Genomic DNA, 24,105 nt, shown 5'->3' with positions numbered 1-24,105 from the left:
AAAACGTTATTAGCCAAAAGTGTGGCATCTTTCAACTTGGTGTGTAGCATATCCTTAATAAAAGTAATGAAATTTAATAAGTGGAAAACAAAAGAAGAAGTTACAAGTGCCTAAGGTATCTGCAGTGGATTAATAGTATCTGAAAGTGATGCCCAGCAGGCAGCAAAGACCTGACACTGAACATGAGAGATTCATCTGCATTTCAGCTGATCCATCTACTGTTCACTGAAGCCTCAACAGAAGAAATGGTCTCAGTGGAAGGGTGGCTGTCAAGAAGTCAGGAAGGAAGAGATACGGGGAGAAAAAGTTGATATATACCAAATTTCACAAGAACTGCACAGTGACAACAGATCTTATGAAGTGGTGGATTTAAATTTTTCGGTACAAATCATTGTACACAGGAGGTCAAGAGGTACAACACTGAGTGTCTACAGCCATCTGTAATAAATGATGGAGGTGCTGTCATGGTTTAGGGCTGCATTTCAGTCAGTGGTGTTGAAGAATAAAAGGTGGTGCTGTAAAATATTGATTTTCAAGCTTGTTATATTTGTGCAAACTCTGTTTTTGCCTTACATACCATATTTCCATTTATGTTTGCAAATGTTTCAATAAATCACTGCACCCATTTCCCATTTTCTTAGCAAAATATAAAAAAGGGAGGGGCTGACTCAAGACTTACGCAGTGTACTCTACAAGTTACGAAATGCAGTGCACACATGGACTTGCCTCAAGGCACAGGGAAACTAACACTGATTTAACTCTGTAAGAGGTTTTCTGTGGGTTTTGATTTATAATTTAATATTTGACATGAATTTACATAACTCTGTTTTTCTTTTTGTCTTTCTTCTTCAGGGCCATGTTAGCCTAAGAGCTTAAACTAAAAATTCATTACTGGCACTGATCAAAAGCTTCAGAATGGCATCTTAACCAACCTGTGATGGTAAGACCTCCCCAAGGTCAAGAACTACTGTATTCGTTTAGGAAGCAGACTTTAAACCTTAGTGTGACTTCTCTTTTTACAGTTACAATATTTCTGTTGTCAAACCCTTGATCATTGCAAGAGAATCAGGTTAGGGTCTTTGAATAAGCCTTGAATCAATTTGGGTGGGAAATACAAGTCAATATTCTAGGAAACAATCAATAATCTTCTCCTTTTGGCAACACTGAATAACATTTTCTGCTCGGTTTATCCACTATATCTATTACAGCAACTACCACACACAGCCTGACCGCTCAAAAAGTCACTGCTGCATCCAGTGTATTTGAATAAAGCTATTACTCATCTCTCTCTTGCTTTTAAGTAGCACCGGTGGATATTATTTCAAGTCAAGCATGAGTGAACGATTCGCCTGATAACAGCATGGGTAGGATGCAGCATAGATTCAGCTCCTCTGTGGACATAACAAGGAATTGTGGGTAGCCCCGAAGGGAGTTACGGCTTGACAAATATTTGAAGTGTAGCCCAGCTCTGTTTACCTCAGCCAAAGGTGCAGGTCAAAGCTTTTACTGATGAATTCTGCATCACAAAGGAGACAGAGCCAGAAGTGTCAATCAGAGATATTTAAAAGGAAACATGTTTTACAGAGCGTCAGATGATATAAAATGTGCACTTGGTATCTCTGCTCCTACTTATTATACAACATTTTAATTGAGCAACTGACTTTCAGGAAATCTGTGAGAAATCATTAAGATTGATGTAAGGTCGCTAAAAGATCCCCAGTGTGCATGAACCTGCAGATTTCAGTATATGTGATGCACTTCCAGAAACCAAGACTGAACACACAGTTGAACTCGGATTGTTTCACATTGTAAACATGTATTTGCATACTCTACGTCAGTGTTTTAATCTTATGAAAACCATCGACATCGAAAGTGAAAATCACGACAACATCTAAGACATTACTAGAAATGTTCAGAAAGTGGAATTTGACAAAAAACAAAGGCAGCAGACAATACCCAAAACATTTCTGTAAATCAAACATAGAAAAGAAAAGTCCCACAATGGGTTAAGTGAAAAGACCAACACTGAGATGTGTTCATATACACAGTGCAATCAGATTAGAACTATTTTTAAAAACTGTTTTGTTAGCAGGTCCATAATGGTTGCTTGATTATTTGCTGTGGAAATATATTATCCATTATCAGTGCATCCCTCAAGATAATTGGATTTGTACAGTGTTGTTTGACTACTGATGTCACCTCCAATAAAAAGAAAGATTTATGAAGGCATCTATTTTCCTTCATCATGGAGTCATTGTGGAAGTCCTTAATTATAAAACTGGACCTCTCGAAGAGCTGTGAAATTGGATGGAATGGACATATTTGTCAGACTAGAAATATTATATTGATATCAAATTGATTCACAAATGGAAATACAGTGCTTCAGGGAACCTGCTTTTCTGCAGTAAAATGTCGAACCTGAACTTCTACAAGAGCTACAACTGCAAATCAGAAGAAGGAACCAGAAGAAACCATGCAGACATCATTGTCTTCTCCCAAAGGAGTTCTGATTTTTCCAGTGTTGCAGATCAGAGGCCAACAGTACAGTTCATGGATCCACGGTGGGAATTGTGCTGACCTTGTTGTTCCTGCTGATCCTGCGTTCTGGCTTCTGCTTTGGCACTTTGGTCTGGATCAGCTCCTCAGGCGTGTTACCCAGCGGTGGCAGTAGCCTCTTCTTGCTATTCCTGGTCTCAGGTAACCACTGAGGTGGCAGCTCAAAAGGTCCAAAACCAAACTGTGGGGAGTCCTCTGCTTCTGTAGGTGTAGCAGGTGCCACTTGTGATGAAGAGGCATAAGCGCATGTATGGACTGGAGAGGCCCGGGGGGCTATAACTGAAGGAGGGACCTCCTTGGTGATAACCAGCCCTCCTCCTGTGCCCTGCAGAGAGTCCTTTTTATTAATCACTTCACCTCTGAGGCTTCCCATTCTTGACCCACCTTTCTGGTCATCTTTGGGCCCTGAGCCTTCTCCTGATCCTTGAGATGGGAGCTCCACATCATTCTCCCCATCCTCCTCCTCTTCTTCTTCAGACGGTCTGAAGATCTGCTGTTGGCCAATGTTAAACATCTCTAGAAGCTGGCTTCCAGATCGACCAGCAGTCTCCAGTCCTACTGGCTCCCCAATCACGCCATCTGCTCCTAAAGAAGCCAGACCTCCAGTGCTAACCACGTTACGGCGACTGTAACGTCTGTGAATCCTGGCCAGCAGGTCCAGACAGCTGTGACGCGCTGAGCGGTTAACAGTCAGAAACAAAAGTGGGTTGGTGAGCAAGGATACCTTAGGAAGCCAGAGGGCTGTGAGATACAGTGAGACAGGCAGCTCTTTAGCATCTGCCAAAATAGTGCGGTAAAATACTAAGGCCCCATAGGGCGCGCTGCAAGCTGAGAAAGCCAGTACCACAGCCAGAAGAGTTACATGAAGTTCGGCTTCCCTCTGGGACACGTATGGGATAGAGATGCTGTTCTGGGGAGTTCGCAGAGCTGCGATGATCACCTTCTTCTTCTGGCTGGCACTTAGTGCTCTGCGGATCAGAAGCATGAGAAGGAAGACCAGAGCCAGGGGGAGGATCACTGTGGTGATGTTGTAGATCAACACATACACCATGTGACTCAGCGAGCGGGCGGGGTCATTTGAGCAGGATGAGGTCACGTACACATCAGTCACATTGGTCACAGCAAACACGGGGAGGCTGACCACAGTTGCATGGACCCAGATATAGATGACCAGATCTCGAGATCTTGCGTCTGAGATTTTCCTCTCCAGTGGGTACAACACTGAGTAGTATCTACAGACAGAAAGACAAAGTAATTCAATGCTTAACAACATGTATTTGATATTTGATATTTGATAAACCCACTCAATGTCCATTATGCGTTTCCTACTTCACCTTCTAGAGGCTTATTCAGAGAAGGCTTTCTTGCCTTGCTGAATGGAAGAAGTAATGAGTAATCTGTTTTCGGGCTAAAATAGAAGCAAGAATCCACATATGAGGCTGTGAGGAAGACTTTATTCCACTTTACACAAGTGTCTTACATGTTTGAGGTTCCTCGTGTTAGAACATTTCTTACAAGCAATTTCTTTTGAGTTATTTGGAGCTAGCTTGCTGACAAAGCCAACTAGCGTTAGCTGCTAATTTAGCAGTCTCTCGTCCAAAAAGTTGTGACTTCTGGCTCAACAAAATAAATAAACCACTCACAACTCTAAGCACTTGTTACTAAGCTATACTTGTTACTTAGCTCTCCTATGTAATCTGTAATACAGTAGCTAACTGCCTTCTCAGCCTGATTGTAGAGGAGAGCATCTATTAGCAATAGGTACAGGGCTGATAACAGCTGATAATGGTTATTAAATGGTCTGATAACATTCAAATTGGGCGCTTTCCCCAGTGGAGAATTTTTTACATCCTAAAGCTTGCAGCAAATCAATAGAGGCATAGTTTTGGTGATGTTCACACTGTGAAAAAAAAGCTTTTTCCTAAGCCAGAGTGTCACCTGAGTCCAGGCGTACTGAAAATGCTCACAGAAATCCATCTTATGGTGATTTATGTGAAAATTATTTTAAAATAAACGTTAAAAATACTGACGTATGAGCTTGAAGGGGTTTTAGCAGAAAGGTAGTGCTGGTATAAAATTATTGAATCCATTATACAAGCTCCAAATAGACAAAAAGGTGAGAGGTGCAGTTTTCTGGGAGTTTTTTTATGTAGTTACTAAATTTATCCTGCAGCCTCTTCACATATTTATTGTATTACATAGGCTTATTATTTGTCACAGCCATTTTGAGGTATTTTTATAAACAGGAAAAACAGGAAATTCCACAGGAAATGGACAAAGCTCAGTTATCTAAAAATAAAGCCAATTGTGCCATTTTTAGTGGCCACTTTGGATACATTCAATCATGAACATTTAGCCCTTTTTAGATCAAAGAATTTTAATTTATCCATGGTATATTAACTTCTGCAGAGGTTAAAATTATATGGGTGATCTCTTGATAACTGCAGTGCAGATAATAGCATGCAGATTGCCTCACATCCTTTTGTTTTCCCTTACTCATAAGGAGAATAAACGAAATGAAAAAGTCATTACTACGATGTCCCTTGACTATCTTGTCTGTGCTGCAGTATGATTGTGTGTGTTCGTGTGTATGTACACTGCAGTCCCAACCTGTGTACAGAATATCTACAGCCTCGATTACCCTCCTGGAGAATAAATAATTCATTGGTTTGATATCATTCTGACTGTACCAGTTGCTATGGAGGCAACATAATCTCTATAGCAGTGAAACGAGGGCTGGGAAGAGGTTGCAACAATACAAAGTCTCCCTGCAATCACTATAAAGTTGGTAGAGGATATTCACGTACTACTGCAGTCATCCATATTATCCCTGGTATATTTTAATATTATATATTAATAAAAATGTGGCTTCTGTGCACTTTTATGCTCCATTTTGAACATGTCTATTCATGATATTTGCTATTTTTTTCTGCATTACATACAGAAGCTGTGTTATCTTAAGCTGCAACATGCAAAGAGATAAAAACATGATTCGATAAATATCATATAATAATAAGTCATGTATACGATTCTGAAAAAGGAACTCTTTTAGGTTTTCTCAATACTTGTATAAGTATATTTTTTATATTTCGTATAAGTCTGTGCATCTGTACTTGGGCTGCCCACTGTTTTCTATGCCAATTTTCTATTTTCTTACTGGACTTTTTTTTAAGCAAAAACAACACTGGTGTGGAGAAAATGCAAACATTAGAGCCACTGAATAACTACAGTCATTTTTACACATGAGTTCTGTACAATGTTGAGAGACTCAGCTGGGAACAATCTGTGAGAAAGGTCAACTATGGACAAAGTGGACAACAGGAAATAGTCACAGTTTTAGGAAATATTATACACATAACCAGCACCCACTTGCAATAATTAATGAAAGCAAAAGGTTAATTAAAGGGTATAGCATAAGAAAATGAAATTAAACTAGTTAAACAATATGCTTCAAACTCTTCAGCTGAGATAAAGTGGGGAAATAATTAAAATTATCACCTGTTGATTTTATAGGTTTGCTCATTTACAAAAATGCAGAAAAGTAAATTACATAAAGGTTCAAAATTGATTTGCATATCAGTGAGTGAAATAAGTACTTCATCCCCTACGAGCAAGTCAGAGTCTGTGTGCTAATGTGGCAGACAGATTGTGTTCAATTATTCAAACAATGACAAATACTCCTGATCTCAATTTATGTGTACAAACCACACCTGTCCAGAGAATCAATTTCTTCTACTCCAACCTCTCTACCACCACGGGAAACACTAACGAGCTGTCAAAGGACATCAGGGACACAATTGCAGTCCTGCACAAGACTGGAATGGGCAAGAAGCTTTATGAGAAGGTGAGAACTGTTGGTATGATTATTTGGAACTAGAAGAAATATAATGACCATCAATCATCCCCTATCTGGAGCCAAATCATGCCTCATGGGGTGAGCTACACAGGACGAGCATGTTAATGATCTCAAGGCATTTTGGACCAAGAACATCATTGGTAACACACTACGCTGTAATGTAAAGGATTCAGAGAAGGCTTGGAAGAAAGTCCTGGGGTCAGGTGAAACCAAAATCGAGCTCTTTGGCATCAGCTCGAGCCGCCGTGTTGGGATGCGGAGAAATGCTGAGGATGCCCCAAACCACCCTATCATCCCCACAGTGAAGAACGGAGGTGCTAAGGGTACAAGATGACTTCACTGCATCGAGGACACTGCCAATGGACAGGGCTATGTACAGTCATTTTGAATGAGAATTTTCTTCCCTCAGCCAGAACACTGAAGATGAGCTGTGAATGGGTCTTCTAGCGTGATAATTACAAACATTAACCCCAGGTTAACAAAGGAGTGGCTAAAGAAGAAGCACATTAAGGTCATAGAGAGTCCTAACCAGTTTCCAGACTTCAGTCCTGTAGAAAAATCTGTGGAGAGCGCTGAAGCTTTGAGTTGTCAAGCGACAGCCAAGAAACCTAAAGGAGTTGGAGAGTTTCTGTAAAAAGGAGTGGGCCAAAATCCCCTCTGAGATGAGGGTCAACCTGGTGACCAACTACCAGAAGTGTCTTACCACTGTGCTTGGCAAAAAGTGTTTCTCCACCAAGTACTAAGGCGCGTTTTGCTAGAGGATGAAATACTTATTTCACTCAGTGACATGAAAATCAATTTGTAATCTTTGTGTAATGTTTTTTTCTGGATTTTTGATTGGTAGTTTTTCTTTTCTCCATTAAAAAGAAACTACCATAAAATGAGACTATTCATTTAGTTGTAAGTGAGCAAACTTACAAATTCAGCAAATTCAAAGTGGTACTGGGAGGCCTGGGACACACGCTCCACCAATCACAACCCTGCACCTCCTCTTAACAGGGTGTTAAAAGAAGGTGTAGAGATGTTTTTCTGCTTTAAAAAAATCTTTCAGAGTTGGATTTCCAGGTGTTTAAAGAAAGAGAATTAGCCAAGTTGACTATGCTAAGCAACATATTGACAAACTGATCAGAGAGCTGATATAAAGGACCCACTTTTTTTGCCCCAAGCGGTCCATCCAGATACAGAGAGGTGAGTAGGAGGTGCATGTTAGTGTCTTTCAAAAGCATCATTTAAACACAGTGATTCTGGCTACAAACCTGAAGTGAGAAAAAATAAACACATCACTCATTTTACTGAAAGGATAGAGTGCTCTTTGGGTTTTGTAATTTCACGCACAATCCACACTTGATGACTGAAAACAAATGATGCTCCCCCTATCTACTTTAATTCTGTGTATACACTGAAAAGTATCATGTTTTTGCATTTACCTGTCCAATGCGATGGCGCTGAAGCTGAGAACGGTGACAGAGCAGAAGAGTTTGTGGAGGAACTTGAGAGCTTTGCAGAGCACCAGCGTGTGAAGCCACAAGCAGCACCGAGGATTGGCTCCGAGTGCCACATCAAAGGGGATGCACACCAGGCCGGCACAGATACCAGACCATGCCAGGTTCTTGATGAATCGATTGGTCACTGTTTTAAAGACGTTTGTGCAGCAGGTGCACCACAACACAGTGGCATTACCTGTCGAGAGAAAGAAAGATGTTTAAAGATTTAGAATAAAATGAGATTAAGTTTGCCTACTAACCTGCACCCCTCAGTAGAAGCTACAATTATCGACTCCTATAAGTCTGCATCTCTGCCAACCAGTCAAGTTTTGTTTATACGCACTCATTGTAATAAATGTAATGAAGATTTTATTCATTTAAAGGTTAGCTCCAAGGTTTGGTGTCACCAATCCTGCATCCAACCAAATGTGAAATATGGTCACAACTTGGTTTTCTGATCTTGAGTTAAAGTGTAGAATTATGGTCATATTATCAGTTCACATACAAAAACTTGAATTCTACAGTCTGTGTTGTCATAAGTCTAACTCAGTTTAAATAAAGGTTGGAAACCTGAACGCTGGTACAAGCAGCCCTTTCCTTTTGTTGTGCTGGTATGAGTTTTTACCAGGCACACCATAGATCTCAAAGAAAAGACCTGGTTAGCTTGAAGACTAAATTGCCCATTGACAGGAAGGAAGGCTTACTTATCTTACTGATCTGCTATAGCACAGATTAATGATTTCTCAGCTGCTTATTCCTGACGTCCATCCAAGACAAACACTGCGACTGAACAATGTAAGGAATGCAAGTACTTCTCGGACTGAGATTTAAGCCAACTGACAGATGTACGAAAGGAAAGAAAATGTGTCACTTTCAATCTGCCCGTTTTACACTTGCCATCAATGAACTCATCTGTGAACTGGAAGTCTTTACACATTAGATTGGAAGCTGCCTCACAGCAGGACGAGGAATCCGCTACCAAGAATACTGCTTCAAATCAAAATCAAACTCTTTATGAATTTGTCCAAAAAAAAAATGGGGGGGAAAGTTCAATTTGAATGTTATTATTTGCATCTGGACACCCCTTTTTACCCCCATTTTACTGCAAAAAGGCTTCCCCTGTGACAGTTCAAGGAGTTTCAGCCCCCAGACTTGCTCTTTCTTTTCTTTTCTTTTCTTTTTATTTTTGGGGGATTTCTTGAAAAAATTATGAAAATTGTTTAAAGGTAAGCGCCTTCTTGTAAAGACTTGATGGCAGAGCACAGGACAAAATTAGTGATGCAGGTGCCGCTAAAGCATAAAATAAAAAATAGCCAAATGAAATAAATCTATATCAGCAATAACAAATTCGTGCTGTATGTCACTTGTAGCAGGTTCAAAGAGGGATAAAAAGAAAAAAACAAAAAAAAAACAAACAGTTGGTCCACCCTCATAAGACATCCTCCCAATCATTTACATCTAATAGCCTGCAAGCTGGAACTTACTAAAAAGAAACTGTAACTGCAACCAAATCAAAAAGGACAACAGGAGACATTTTTATGTTTCTATTTCTCTCTGCATAATTTGGAGTGACAAAGTGGTAACGATTGGTAATTAAGTTTCAAAAGGTGAACTTTTTCCTTCTTGCACTGCATTAACTCATGTCAGGTCACACGGGACCCTGTGTGATTTCAGCTCCTTCAAAAGTAATTACCCACAGAGTGTTAGCTGCACTCTGGCTGAGAGCAAGATGTTCTGCAGTGAAGGAAACTGTTTCACGTTTTTCCTGAGACCTGTGCTTTAAAATAAAAGGTCTCAGTTTGTCAGAAGAAAAACGCATTCATCGTCAGGTGGATGGGGGAATAGAAAAGTAACCATAGTTTATAAAACTAAATGAAAGAGAGAAAAAAGACCTTTTCTATGAAAGCAAGGTCGTATATAACAACCACTTATCCCTGATTTCTGTTGTTATGTACCTCAGGAGGTTTCAAATGGAGGCGGAAGAAGCTGTTTTCAACAGGACATGGTGTGCTTTAACTATGCAGAACTGTGATACAGAATAGCACATAGGCGTGGTATTTCGGGGAAACCCTGGTAAAAGTACATTCTGCTAGGCTGACTAATGTGGAATAATTAAATCAGCACAAATATTAATTATTTCAAATGCAAACTACATAAAAAGAATGTTTATTACAAATGTCTGTTCATACGGTATGTTGACATTTTATCTTGCTACCTTTGGTCTCTAATGTGAGGCAATTAATACCCAGTCTTTCAAAAAAAAAAAAAAAGAAAGGAAGAAAGTGTGATACTACATTTATAAGGCGATAAAACTATTACTTAAGATATTTTTGTCCAGATCATTTCCAGAGTCATGCTACCATGTGATGTTCAAAGCAGATTTCAATAATCAAAATACAAGAGTTGATTTTTATCTTATAGATTTCAGACAGAAAATAAAAACCAAATTTAATCTCTGTTAAATACTCATAGAAACTGGTAGCTGCCAAAGATTTAAAAAAAAAACTGCTGTGACAAAAAACAAAAATCGTTTTATTTTTTGTTTTTTCAGGACTTGTATTGTCTGGAAAAACAACATCACCTTGTACTTTTGAGCCCAGAATGCTCGCTGGGCATTTGAGGAACACCTTGGTAACCATAGTCAGAGCAGCCAATAGCGAGAGAGCGCAAACAGTACGGATGATTATTTTGCCCGCTTAACAAATGGCACCCTAACTAGTGGTAGCAGCAACGTGGTCTGCTTCAATTTGAGCTGGATCATTTTCCTATTGATGTCTAACATGTGCTGTTCGACATACTAAGTATACTTAACAGTTTTTTACTTACATCCTGGTGATTTATAATTAACCTAGTTTTAGTGACAGGCTCATTTAGGTGCAGTAACCGCAGAGCTAGTCAGCCACATAATTCCCCACAGACCTTAATACAACTGTTGGCAAAGTCAGCCAGTGCCATGCACACTGTGACACATTAATGAGATTTGCAGTAAAACTCAAATCTTTGCCTTATCAGTGAAACTGCATAATTATGGCAGCAAATGTTATACATTAAAAAAAATCTAAATTTTGAGGAATCTATTCTCCCTTTCTAGGAGAGTTAGATGAGAAAACTGGAATGGCTCGCACATCTGTGCATTGGGGGGGGGGGGGGGCATTTCCTGCTGATGCCTCTCTCTTTACTTCAGTTTAGTTTATATTTTAGGAAGAGTTACAGCTTTCTAATGGGGCCTATCTACGTCTGTTTCTGCAATGAAATGACTGCATCAAACTAGTTTCCTCTTTATTTATGGTGTAAACAAACAAGATTTCCTAACTGGTCAACTTTGGAGGTATTAGGCATGTTTGGCATGTTTTAGCACTTTCCCCTCCTACCAGGGTTTAAGCGGTTATCCTTAAAGGTATGAGACAGAAATGCCCTCCTGATCCAAATCTGAAAACAGAACAAGTGTTACAGAAACATTTCTGAAACGTGACAAAATCAGAATGAGACTACAGTCACATTTGAGAAGATTGTGTCTCTACACAACTTAAAGATGATAATGTAGAGCGTTACAAATGCAGTGGTTAAGTGGTGTAAAAATAACTCCCCAACTTCTAACGCCTTTCAGCACACCCACCAACAAGTGCCCATGATTCTCTGGCAAGCTACACACTTCCTATCTGGACACACGTGTATCCAGGTGGGAACATTGAGGAATTAAATGGGATATTTAACACCTGCCAAAGTACTCAGCAAAGTATACTTTTGCTGAAACCACTATATGGCTATATGTCAGTCAACTCCCAAAACAGCATTTTACAGCACACTGTGGCTTTTCAGACCCGTTAATCAGCAAACCAGCTTGATGTTAAGCCAAGGATCCCTACATTTCAAAACATAAAGCAAAAGATGAAGGGGAGGGAACCTTAAAAGAAGCAGAGGAATTTCTATCGTTAATTACTTGTGCTGGAAAACAAACCTTCAAATTTAGATAGCAGGGTTTTTTTCCCACTAGAGAGACTGTTCGTTGGCCTAATTTGTGATAGAAAAACCCTTCTTACATATCCATTTCCATGGGTTCAAATGCTCCACATTCATGCATTATAGCTGAATGTCATTCAAAGCTTCAAAGCAGATCCTACAGTTATAATTTATTAGTCTTATTAGTGTTGTTTTGTTGCACACATCTACAATGTGTGTTAAAAAAAAATCTTTTAAATTTAAAAAAAAAATGTCATTCTTCTCGAGTTTGAGTATTTCAGACCAGAAGGTGGATGATTCAGCGAGTTAATACCGATACAAAGTGCACAAACTAAGTGAAAACAATCTGCATCACTGAGAATTTAATGTGCTCTGGATGTTACCACATTGAGGCTTTTCAACAAATTTGCAGTTTGTGCAACATTTAATTTCCTTCACCTTCGCACATCTCTGTGTGCCATAAGAGAAGAAGTCATAAGCAGATACAGAAGGCAGTTACTTTTATCTTTTCCATGTCAAATGCCTCAGGTAATAAACATGAATCCTTCAACGATTTGTATTGATGTGCACAAGTTGTTAATGACACAGATGCCTCCAAAACAGACATCTCCCCATAAAAATTGCATGGTTTTTTTTCCCTTTCAGCCAGTGATGCAGGTTTTCTTTTGGGCACTAAAACCCCCATAGAGACAACAAAGTGCCTACATAATGGAACCAGCATATCCTGCTCATCTATGATAATAAGTGATGTCTGAATATAAATATGATGCAGCTAGGCTTTTATCATACAATCAAAGCCTTTTTTGAAATCATTAAAAGTAGCTTGAGAATTGACCACAGACACTTTTTTAGGGGACTCAACTTCAAAAGACAGCCCCGTGGAACCATCATCATTTTAACACTCATCATTTTATGCTGCAGGTAATATAATGCATGTATTTAAAGGTGCCCACTGATGAAGTGTTCAGTTTCTGACTGGTCCTGAAATTGATTCAGATATCTGATGCTAATTATCTTTATTTTTTCCAGTAATAATTATTACTGTGATTATTGTGATTATTTCATTAGCAAAGGGGAACCCATTACTGTTATGGCACACACAGTCTGTTTGTATTTTATCACTCATTGTCTTATAGCTGTCATTAATATGTCTCCAAGAATCTTAGTGACCACACAAAGGTGCCCTGTTGTATTGACGTTAGAGAATTTATGCTATTCACCTTCCTGGAAGTGGGTTTGGTTCATTGGTGTATGTATTCCCTGCGACACGTAGAGCATGCAGAGAGAAACAAAAAGGCATTTTGAGCCATGCTGGCAGAGGGCAATTTTTACAGCTAGTCAGGGCACGCTTCTCTGACTCTGCGCATTGCACTGAGCAGCAGGAGGTGGCACTGGATCAAAGCAAGTCATTTGGACGTGTTTTTTTTGTCCGTTTTGTATCAGTTGCACAATATTTCATCATGGTGAGCTGTGCTCCTGCTTCTCACTGAGCCCATATGTTTCCATACAACACTAAGGCTGTGTGTGTTTCTGTAGCAGGGCAGAGAGGGCAACACAAAAACATTTGTGACAAATAACACATTTATTTGTAGCAATCATTAGAAGCGGGTTAATTATGCTTCTGGCGATCTATATGATGGAGACGGGATGTCAAAGCCAGGAGTGTGCAAGAGCAGTAGATCATTCTACACAGCTCCTTCCACACTTATACCACCATCATCATCACTGATGTCTAGTCAACACATATTCAACTCTAAGGAAGTTTAAAACATGTAAGTTACTGCTACTATTTATCAGTTTTCTGGTGGAAAAAAACAATAAAAATCTTCTTTGCTGACTTAAATATACAGCAAATTTTGCCAAAGTATTTCTGCTTATTTTAAATGGAATGCATCCACGTCAAACCAGAAAATCAGGAGTTATGTGTGTGACTGGTTTAGTGTTATTTGAATGGTTTTAGCACCTTGATCAAACTTATACATGACTGCAGGGGGCTGAGAGGTAAGCAGAGTAAGCAGGTGACATGGGCTGTGGGTTGTTTACATTTGGCAGCTGCTGGTGGTTTTAACGGGATATTAGATTAAAAATAATAATAATGTACCCTTGTAGCAGTTTTGTTTGTTTCTAATAAACTGGCCTACGCACTCATTTCTGTCATGCTTTTCTTATCCTTTACTTTTTAGTCGTCGTTTGACTTTTCTTTTAGTCGAAGATACTAGTTTACTATACTGACCAGAAGATGATTGATTGGCTGACTGATAAACGCTGGAAAAAGTCTCAGATATTTCAAATACATTCTACTGGGACACAGGTTGTCCGCACAGGAAGATCCCCTACACAAATCTTAGAGTCTCACTGTTTTCAATTGTATTTGAAAAGCAGTGCCCTGTAGTTCAAAAACTGTGCAGCTGTTTAATCTAAATTTAGCAGAAATGAATAAGTAAATACATAAACGAGGCTGGGTTTGTGTTTATGTTTATGATTCCCTACTGAGTTTGCATTGAATGTGTGGGAGTACTGAGCGGACTTACCGATCAGCGAACCTAGGAGGATGAAAACCTGAACGGTGGTGGTGAAGTCCCGGTAGGCTTGCTCTCGCACGAGTCGCTGCCGCTCGTCCAGCCCGGTGCCCTCGGCAGGCGGGCTGCTGTCCCACCGGGTCGATGGGCTCGAGGCGTTCAGTAGATCCAGCCAGAGGTGGGCTGCTGTGAAATTGACTGCACCGTCCCCCACCATCGCTGCCCGGCTCCCTGCACTATCCATGTCGATTCACGCCGAGATCCTAAATATGCCTTTCTGTTGTTGATGTTTGTTTGTTTGTTTGTTTTTCAAGAAAGCTCACAAAGAGTCAACAGCCAAGAGTAAAGGGGCATTTCTGACCTGCTTTTTTTTTTATAGTAAAAAGGGGGATAATCGACATATCACATCTTATGTTGCACGGGAGATCTCCATGAAGATTTAACGCGGACACAGGCAGGAAATGCGTTCCTCTGCCAGCAATGAGATGGTCTTTTGTCAGTAATTATGTCTGATAAATTGGGGAGGAAAATACATGTTAAAATAATCCCAGTCTGTATCAAAGCACGGGGAGATGGAAAGCCTACGCTGTATGCCCCATATTTCCCCAGTAATGCGGATGCACGGCAGAAATCGGTCACTGAAATCCGTGCGCAGTGTGGCTGGATGGATGCTGGACTATCTGACGCCCAGTGCACCTAAAACCACACCGGTTTGCGAAGTGTCCATTCCGGGAACGACGCCTGCAGCACCGAGAACACAGCACCATCACCCCTCGCCGTCCAGAAAAAAATAAATAAATAAAAATATGTGTGGCTGACAGACTGTTACTCCTGCTGCCGCTGCCAATCGCACTGTCAGAGGCCGTTTATTGGTAGACTGGATGGTGCGGGGAGCCTGCAACTGAATATTTAACAACGTGAGGTGCAAGACTGAAGAGGAGAGCCCTCCTCTTCATGTAGCACCGAGAAACTCCACTTAATCTTATGAATGACAAGCAGCATGGAGGAAGAGGAGCCTGGCTGATACCGAGAAATAAAGGTAACGGATGGCTACATTCCTAATAGGCTGTTAAATCACAAAAAAAAAAAAATACTTTAAGGAAATACTTCATTACATTACTTCACCTTAAAAGTCGTGTTTCTAAGCACTTTATAAACCTTTATATTGGTCAAAAGGCGGGATTAAGGATTAAAATTCAAAAACAAGGGTAGGTTTAACTTCACTCTCTTTTCACACTGACCCTGTTGTCTTGGTCAGTCTGTACTCTCATGGGAGCTTGCGACATTCCTCTCATGGTTGCTGAAAATACCAAAAATAACCCCGTACCAGAGGACATTTCATGGATCACTTAGCATTTTAATTAATAATGGACTTTCTTTTGGAAAATACCATGAAAAAAATGTTTAAATGTAGAATTAGTGCCATTTAAATACACTCCATGTTTTCCTGTTTGTTAAATAAGATGACATCCTATTACACAGAAAATCCACATTTTCATGTGATCAAAATATCAGTGAGGGACATATGTCTGTATGTTTTTCCCAGCTTTCGAATAAGACTCCCTTCTCTGGTGCAGTGTACTCTCGGATCCTTGCTCAGATCATCACAGTATATACACATTCTTGAAACAGGCATGGAAATAAAACCAGCACAGCAGGATTTATAATAGTATTTACATATTTGCTTTTGCTTTATTATAGGTTATATTGTACATGACAACAAATTTCTTTCATTTTTTGGGCAAACATCAAATATTTTTTACAAAGATCACTTTTTTCAGCTTTCTTAAAATACAGAATTATTCCAGTCCCTATACAATTTAAATATCAAATACTGCTAGATAAGTGCCAGAAAGATAAAACAAGATTAAAGAAGCTTAACTATTGGTTTTCAGTAGGTGATTCCATAACATGCTACCGTTTTGATAGTTTTCCACTCAAGCTCCATGCATTTTCACCAGTTCAGATGCCCAAAAATCTGGCACCAGCACCACATATTTACCCCCCCCCCCCCCCCCCCCTTTTTTTTTTTTTTTTTTTTTGCTATACAACATTAAACACTAAATAAGTTACAAATAGCACAAAAGCAGAACTGGTTCTGTACCAACATCATGTCAGTGGAGAAGTTATCATATGTAGGTTATTTTATAGGTAGACATTATGTCAAGTAACTGCAGGAAAAGTCCAAGTGTCTTCTACTTTTGTGAGATACTTCAACAAAACAATCAAGTTTGAGCTGATGGCTGTGGCTTATGACGTAGACCACTACTCAGACCTTGAGTCTGCATCAAGAAGTGGGGATGACACTAAATTCAACACCCTACCCCAACAAAACTCTGTAGTGCTCTTTATGTGCAGTCCCTTTACATTTCCTTCCCATGACAAGACAAAATCTCAGATTCTTTTTACTATAGACGATTTTTTGCTACAAGCCCGTGTCCTACTGAAAAAAACTCATCTGAAACCAAACGATTGTTGGAGTGTTTCCGATGCAGAACACTAGACGGTTAATGGAGTTCTCACAATTTTACTAATTAGAAAATACAGGCACTGGTAACCATTTCTAAGAACAACCATTCAGAGATGCTCGATGGATTAATACAGTATCAAGTGCTCTTGTTGCCCAAGTGGGTCTTGAAGAACTCCTGGACTCTTTCCCACAGGTCCAGCTGAGCCTCAGAGTGGGCTTTTGGCTCCCCACCAAACACCACAACACTCCCTACAGCTGGATGAAAGCCAGATGAACAATAAGGCATGTACGGCACATCCAGAAAGTGACCAGCTTTTGGATAAGTAACAACCTCGTAGGATTTTTTGCCATGCTTTTTCAAAATTTCAGCAGCCTGACTGGCAAAAAACGTGCTGTTCCAGTTGTGGTCATCTTCAGAAGCAGCAAACAGGAAATGGCAGGTGGCTCGTTCAATTGGAATCAAAGACGCCCTGTTCTTGCCCTTGGTGGGGTCTGGTAAGGCGTCACGTATATCTACAAGCCCAGACTCTGTGAATTTCACATTCTCCATGACAGGGGGCAGTGGCGGGAATACAATGTCTTTGTAGTGTAAAGGAAGCACAGTGTTTGCATTACAGGCATTAATACAGACAGTCGCTGAGATCCCAGAGAGAAAAGATGACATGCTCAAAGCCAAGGCACCACTATGAGAGATTGATATGACGCCAATCCCAGGACCTTTCACCTGAATCAAGAGATTTTATGTTAGTTAAATTTTTTAAAGTAACAGGTGCACATCTGCTAATACAGTGCAGATCACAAATTGATGGACACTAGCATTTCTTTGTTCTTTAGGCTCAGCTTCAGTTAGAATGGGTTTACTTCAAAAAAGAAAGATATGCGAAAAGAGGAGAAAAGGGAGCAGCTCATATTGTTATCCGTTCAAGATGCTGGGAGTTCTGCAATGACTGAGAGACATTTAATTGTGCAGTAGAGGACAACAACCTTGTTATATATATCCAATGTGACCAAAGAGGGAGATTATCCTTAGCTGCACAAGTCAATCGACTAATTTTAGTTCAAGAAATATGAGAACAGGGTGTTGTATGCTCACTAGGACTAACAAAGTGTTTGCTGTTGTTTCCATGTCTGACAAATACTTTCTTTAAAATATAAAACTAAATTTTGCTTGTCTTTGTGTGTTTCTACTCAATTACTTTTGAACCCCTAAACATTTTGTAATGTTATCGAACTATTACTACCACAGATCATTACACCTTGCTGTAAACCTCCAAAATCAAAATTACTTATGACCAATTAACTATTTCAACTAAAGAAAAAATGACAAAAAGCTTGTAATATTTTAAGACTTAAGAAATATAGAGGTTTCATCATTAATCCATGATGGTGATATCAGAAGAAAAGCCAGCAGGTGGCAACATTGACACACTAGACACAAATATAGGCCTCTATCTCAAATCCACTTCAAATGCAGATGTTTGAGCAATATTTTCACAACCTTCACATACATAAGATGCATAACATTGAATTACTTCTAATAAATATGTCCTTTGCTGTTTGCTCTTCAATACTAACCTCTTGCCGCTTCCTCAGATATGTGACCGCCTCCTCGAAATATTCCAAATCCAGGTTTTTAGGGTTTTTTGGGAGATCCTGGTAACGAAAATAAGCCAGTGCCAGAACAACAAAGCCTTTACTTGCCAAGAGGCTGGATCTGGGTTCAGTGAGACCTCCACCAAAAGTGTACAAATCTACAATTCCTGGGAATGGGCCATTTCCTAAAGGGGGGGACAGTTAATGTTGACTTGATACCTAATTTTGTGAATAATTTGTTAAAATCCTACTAACCTGGTGGTATGAAGAGGACACCTCGTATTCTGCCCTCTTGTAAAGGTATTCTCTTCATCCCCTCAATCATGTATCCTCTCTCATTAGATTCAGATGCTAAAACCTCGCCAGTCTCTCCATTAAGAGCCTCCAGGGCCACGCGTGTTGGGCTGAGCACATCCTTCTTCATGAGTTTAGTGTGTGGTGCGTCTGGTGCCAGGGCCCAAAACAAACCCATGGGCTCCACGCCGGTGTAACTACCACCCAGAGAGGGTGTGCGGAAGACATCCACCTGACCACTTTCATCTGCTTTGTACAGGGCAGAGGCTTTGAAAGTGACACCTTTGTCATCAACCAGTCTGGACCTCAGCTCCACTGGTTTGTGAGGAGTGAGTCCCTCTACTTTTACCCGCACCATCTTGTCAAAGAAGCTGCGAACACTAGGGAGAATTTTCAAGCGGATCTGTGATTGCACCATTTCAGCTGTTTAAGATGGGAACGGTTGTTTCACTGTAGCCTGGAATCGTGTCACTGCACCTGTCAAGGCAATTGAGAATTAAGTCAATGTAACTGCTTTCACCTAGAAATCACTTTTATGGGTTAACATCATCATTTACAATAGAAATATTCACAAAACAACAAAAAAAAGAGATAAATTTTAAGAAAAACTATTTATACCACAATACGAAACCTAACTGGGCTCATGAGATATATCACAAATCTCATTTTGCATTTAAGCAGCCTATGCATGGTGCCTAGGTGGAAGATAAAAGACAGTCTGTATTCAGCAAGAGGCCTTGAACATAGCCATTGCTCCAGTTTAGATAATTTATTTTGGAGATTGACTACAACAACCAAACAAGGACCGAAGCTGTGAAGTTAAATTGGAAAAACAACAAATGTAGATATAACTACTAAACTTATGATTATCTGTACACTTGCTTTTCATATATATGTAAATTAAAATAGCAATATACCCGGTATAGAATTTGGAGAATACGTGGGGTATTGTAGGATGTGTTCTCTCCAGCCTTGTTGGTGAGCCTTGTACATTAGAATGACGGCATTGACACAAGACCACAAATGAAATTTAAGAATAAAATGGATAAATTTAAGTGAAAGTAACCAAATGAACACTATAATGTACACGTTATTATTAAAATTAACCTTTTACGCACAATAAGAGAGTGACGAGTCACATTGGCACAGTTATCAGGGGACACTATGGTCTGTCACACTTTCTAGCTAAAGTGTTTAAGTAAGAAATGGTTTGATGGTCATCAGTTGATGGGAAAGGCTGGTGTCACGCTGAGATTAAGCAGCCACACGGCGTCACACAGTAATGTTTAACTGGGTGAAAGGTCAAGAAATTCTTTCGTTTTCTCCGGTTGACAAAACAACAAGGGTAGAAAACACAAACAAGCTAACTTGAGTTGCTTTCATTGTTTGGGCTAGCTATAGTTGTGGGCAACCAACAGGCTAAAACCAGGTCAAAATGTTTATATTAATATCAGAATTAACACACCCCCTCTCCAGTCTGACCGTACCTGTCCAACCTTGAAGCTTTAATGTACAAAATCGACGCTAATAACGGAAGTAGCACTGTCCAAGTAGAAAGCAAGCGGAAGCAGCCACTTATAAAAACGGGGGCGTCGGGGGTACGATTTAAGATCACCTGTAGCTTTGTCGTGTTTGTATTGCGTTAGTGTAACACTCTTTTTTACCCTGGTTTTCTAAATATGCCTTTCAAAATGTCAAAAGTGAGAGACATTTTTATTTCATGACAGTTTGAGAAGAATTGTTATCACCACCACCCCCACCATCCGCAATGTAACCGTCCATAATATTTTGAACCAGGTGATCTGTCAAAAAGCGATCGTCTGCGCGTGATTTCTAATGTTTCTATACGATTTTATGCCTAATGTATTTGCTTATGTTGGTAACCTGTAGTCAACTGGAATTACAAAGGGTTTATATAAAAATAACAAAATTGCCTGTTTTGCAAGTGTGTTCATGAGTCTACGTTATTGTACCTACTCAGTTTTCTACAGTATAATCAGTTCAATCATTTTTGGCTACTTAAAATATCCTTACAGAAAATTTATGTTAAATTTGTCGCAATTTCTGCTGCACATTCATTCACATAGACGTTCACATTCACATACAGTTTTAATGTCAGTTCCTGTTTTTATATGGATAAATAAAAGATACATACTTACACTTTAAAATCATTCATGAGAAATATGTCTGAGATTTCCTTGACAGATTATGGGGCAACTCATTTATATAACTAAATACCAGTAATCATCCATTTTTATCACGACACTAGAATGTAAATGAGTGTAAATTAACACATTTCTAATGATAAAGTAATTTATACGGAGATCTTTCTTTTTTTTCAGCAAATATCATGAAGTAAAATACCTATACATGTAGGTAAGTAGTCGATGGAGCCACTAGATGTCAGCACTAGTACAGACTTCTAATGCACAGTCTCACTCAAAGATAATACAGGCTACTTTACATATAGCCTGCGGTCTTCTGTAGAAGACTAGCACTTTTTATATATACATATATCTTAACACAGAATAGACATTTGCATCCAGAGCATGCCCCAGTCTTATCTGTGTGAACACAAATCCAGAACAGAACATGATAAGTCATATCTCATTTACTTATCTAATGTATTTCAATGTAGAGCGAGAGATATTAGTTGTTAAACCACCTTAGTGCATACATTTAAATTTTTATGAACAAAGCGGTTGGACAGTGGGTGTCCCGCTTCTTGTTTCTCTACTGGGTATGAGTTTCTTTACAAGACTCAGTGGCATGTCTAGGTGTCAAACTGGAGTCTTAACATAATCCTATAACTGGCTGACCTTTACTTGGGCCTCTGTTATCAGGGAGATTTCTTCTCAGGGAGAGGAGAAGAGAAAGGAAACTTTTATGGAAAGAGGGGAAATTAAAACATGACAAAGGTGTGAGTAGGGATTAGGACGGCATCCAAATTTAAGCAAAACTGGAAAGGGTAAATTTTAAAAATGTGTTTTAAAAGCTATGCAGACACAACACGTTGGCAAAACATTAAACAGTCGTCAAAATTAGTGATCTCTTATTGGACTCTGAGGGATTTAAAAGGAAATTATTCACGTGACTCGAATGGATTTAAGAGGATAAGAGAGATTACTGTATGATAGGGATGAAATTAAACTCACATTAAAGATAATTCTGGTTAATATCATCCAATTTAAAATCACTCAGTGAGACCTTATTTGGTTTCCATGACTTCTTTATCGGTATTTCATTTTTTTTTCTCTTTAGGACAACCATTCTTTAAAAGTGGATGACAGAATTGGTTAAATGTTTTTTGATCTATCGGCAGTGATGTTTGCAAACAATTGATCAACTTTCTTATGGTAAGCTCTAGTAACATAAGGGGTTTAAAAGGAGTGACTACCCTCTTTCATCCATATTTGCAGTAAAACTTCATGATCTGCAGAGCTGAGTGACGTTACAGTGATGTGTAAACTGCATTTAGCTATAATGAGAAATCTCAAAGATCTCACATTTCTCCTCTAAGCGAATGAAAGCAAAAATTTTCCCACTCGTTTCCTGCCTTCTTCTACAGGCATATTGCATAAAGGCAGACATTTAGATCATGTGTCTATTTATGCATTGCCTCCTCAGTTTAAGAACCAGCCATCTGAGTTAATACACACTGGGATGTTCTTTCACTGTAGCATCAAAACCAATAAAAAAAAATCACATCAAAAGATCTAATGACACACTCACAGAGGCACCAACCAAGGCATTGTTGGTTGCCTCTGCAGAAATCATCGGGAAAATTATTCATTAGATATAAACCCTGGGAGATAATTCAAATACTAATACATTTACATAATCTCACACTTTACCTGTGATATAATGGTAATGTCCAGAATGTATTTGTTTTTAAAGCATGGTTGATGTATATAGAGTATATTAACCTCAGTAAAGGGGAGACAGACAGGCACTAGCATTCTGTTAAAGAGATCATCAGAAAGAGCAAACCTTTAAATTAACAAATAAATTAAAAAACACCTATGCATGAAAAAAGTATAATAATTCAAACATGAAAAATGCAAGGCGCACACAAATAAAGAATCTATTAACATGTCCACAACCCCTCTGGACTATTCTTTTCTATTCTTAGCATTTTAGATTCTGTGGAAACACAGGAACATCACATTATTCCATTCTTCCCTAATTCATGTAATAACGTTAAATGTTAATTGACAAATAGTATGTTATAAAATTAGATATTATATACTAGATATATTGTAGAATGTTAACAAAATGAAAAATCTTTACAGTCATTTTTACAGTATTTTACTGTCATCTCATAAAGCATAACTGATAAACAGGTGAATATTATTTTCGATTATTACTAATTCTCTGATAATATTTGGCTTTTTATCTCTTGAAGCTGATATCTCGGGATATCAGATATTTATTAACCCAAATCTGTTGGCGAGCATACTCATACGACTTTATAAAAACTACATGCAACTGTAGCATACAGTTAAGCATTTGCATTTTTATTGTCCTTTTGTTTGATTCTTTTTTTAGTGATTCTTTTGTTTCCCCTCACCAAAACTCTGCGCTTTTATTTTGAAATCCAGCCCAGTGACTTGACAACCCATGGATCCGCCCTTTTTTTTTTACAGAGGTAGCCATGGACACCGCGCGAGAGCGAGTCAGCCCCGTAGAGTTCTCACAGCGAGTGTTTCCGCTCACCTAAAATAAAGAGCTGGCTGAGTCGAGGACAGGGGACGAGCGGAGCGGCACTGACGGAACTTGACGCCGAGGACGTCGTATTTTTATATTTCTATACTCAGGTCCGAGCGTCTCCATTTATACAGTCCTTAATGCCTCGAATGTGAATGTAAGAGAGGAGGGCTCGCCGCCGCTGGTAACCTTTACGTTGGTGAGTCTTGAACGTATTTTCGCCAGCTAAGCACACACAGGCCACACGAGAGCTCTTGGTCTTCTCTCTTCTGTCTCTGTCTTTCTTTCTGTCTCTCTCTGCCCGTCAGTATTTGGTCATTACATAATAATTATAATAATAACCAGGAAAAGCGTAACCAATCTTAGGGTCACGCTTACTAACTCGTTAGTGTAAGTAATTCGTTTGATCTTTTTCCTTTTATTTTTGTTTAACAAACGAGGTCGATTATTAAACTAAGCTAGCGTATGATAAACGTAGTTACTGTTTGGCTAAATGTCATATTTTTTTTTCTCTGACGGTCTCTTGGATATAAGTTTGAATCTGTGGAAATATCTCACCTTGACTTGTCAGATACAGTGAAACAAAGAGCAAATTGTCTGTGGTAGCTGGTGAGTCCCGTCTAACAGTTACCCACTGTAACAACGTTACAGCTGGTCATGTGAACA

General features: G+C 39.2%; 3 protein-coding genes across 7 annotated transcripts in view; 1 reads left to right on the top strand and 2 right to left on the bottom strand.

Annotated features, from left to right (window-relative positions):
- Positions 1–1,551: 1,551 nt before the first annotated feature.
- Positions 1,552–15,410, bottom strand: gpr176 (G protein-coupled receptor 176). Its single transcript, XM_004550541.5, has 3 exons — positions 14,388–15,410; positions 7,840–8,092; positions 1,552–3,788 (listed from the first exon to the last, which is right to left on the bottom strand). Exons 1-3 carry the CDS (start codon positions 14,617–14,619, stop codon positions 2,549–2,551), a joined length of 1,725 nt encoding a protein of 574 aa, XP_004550598.1. The 5' UTR covers positions 14,620–15,410; the 3' UTR covers positions 1,552–2,548.
- A 625-nt stretch (positions 15,411–16,035) lies between these two features.
- LOC101483360 (acyl-coenzyme A thioesterase 1) lies at positions 16,036–24,049 on the bottom strand. 5 transcript variants are annotated; one of them, XM_076874027.1, is made up of 5 exons: positions 20,220–20,297; positions 18,694–19,209; positions 18,421–18,623; positions 17,239–17,569; positions 16,036–17,100 (listed from the first exon to the last, which is right to left on the bottom strand). In XM_076874027.1, exons 2-5 carry the CDS (start codon positions 19,148–19,150, stop codon positions 16,982–16,984), a joined length of 1,110 nt encoding a protein of 369 aa, XP_076730142.1. In that variant the 5' UTR covers positions 19,151–19,209; positions 20,220–20,297; the 3' UTR covers positions 16,036–16,981. The 5 variants fall into 5 exon arrangements, with proteins under 5 accessions (XP_076730142.1, XP_014270032.1, XP_012774442.2 ...); XM_014414546.4 differs by lacking the exon at positions 20,220–20,297 and adding an exon at positions 23,998–24,049 and having other exon boundaries at positions 16,036–17,569; XM_012918988.4 differs by having other exon boundaries at positions 16,036–17,569.
- The window catches only part of susd6 (sushi domain containing 6), a 31,283-nt gene continuing 30,567 nt past the window's right edge, over positions 23,390–24,105 (top strand). Inside the window, exon 1 of the mRNA XM_004550540.4 lies at positions 23,390–23,638. The gene's annotated coding sequence lies outside the window, so the exon portion shown is untranslated. The remainder of the gene's footprint in view (positions 23,639–24,105) is intronic.

Source organism: Maylandia zebra, linkage group LG15 (assembly GCF_041146795.1).
Source record: "Maylandia zebra isolate NMK-2024a linkage group LG15, Mzebra_GT3a, whole genome shotgun sequence".
NCBI lineage: Eukaryota > Metazoa > Chordata > Actinopteri > Cichliformes > Cichlidae > Maylandia > Maylandia zebra.
The sequence above is the reverse complement of the archived record's forward strand: the minus strand, read 5'-3'. Positions and strand labels throughout refer to the sequence as shown.

Excerpts from the sequence above, each read along its gene's own strand:
- LOC101483360 (XM_014414546.4), bottom strand. The coding sequence starts at position 19,150 with ATGGTGCAATCACAGATCCGCTTGAAAATTCTCCCTAGTGTTCGCAGC. Across the intron at positions 18,624-18,693 it reads TGTCCTCTTCATACCACCAG|GAAATGGCCCATTCCCAGGA; the intron begins GTTAGTAGGATT and ends CCCCCCCTTTAG. Across the intron at positions 17,570-18,420 it reads ATCTGAGGAAGCGGCAAGAG|GTGAAAGGTCCTGGGATTGG; the intron begins GTTAGTATTGAA and ends CTCTTGATTCAG.
- gpr176 (XM_004550541.5), bottom strand. The coding sequence starts at position 14,619 with ATGGATAGTGCAGGGAGCCGGGCAGCGATGGTGGGGGACGGTGCAGTC. Across the intron at positions 8,093-14,387 it reads CCTCCTAGGTTCGCTGATCG|GTAATGCCACTGTGTTGTGG; the intron begins GTAAGTCCGCTC and ends TTCTCTCGACAG. Across the intron at positions 3,789-7,839 it reads AGCGCCATCGCATTGGACAG|ATACTACTCAGTGTTGTACC; the intron begins GTAAATGCAAAA and ends TTCTGTCTGTAG.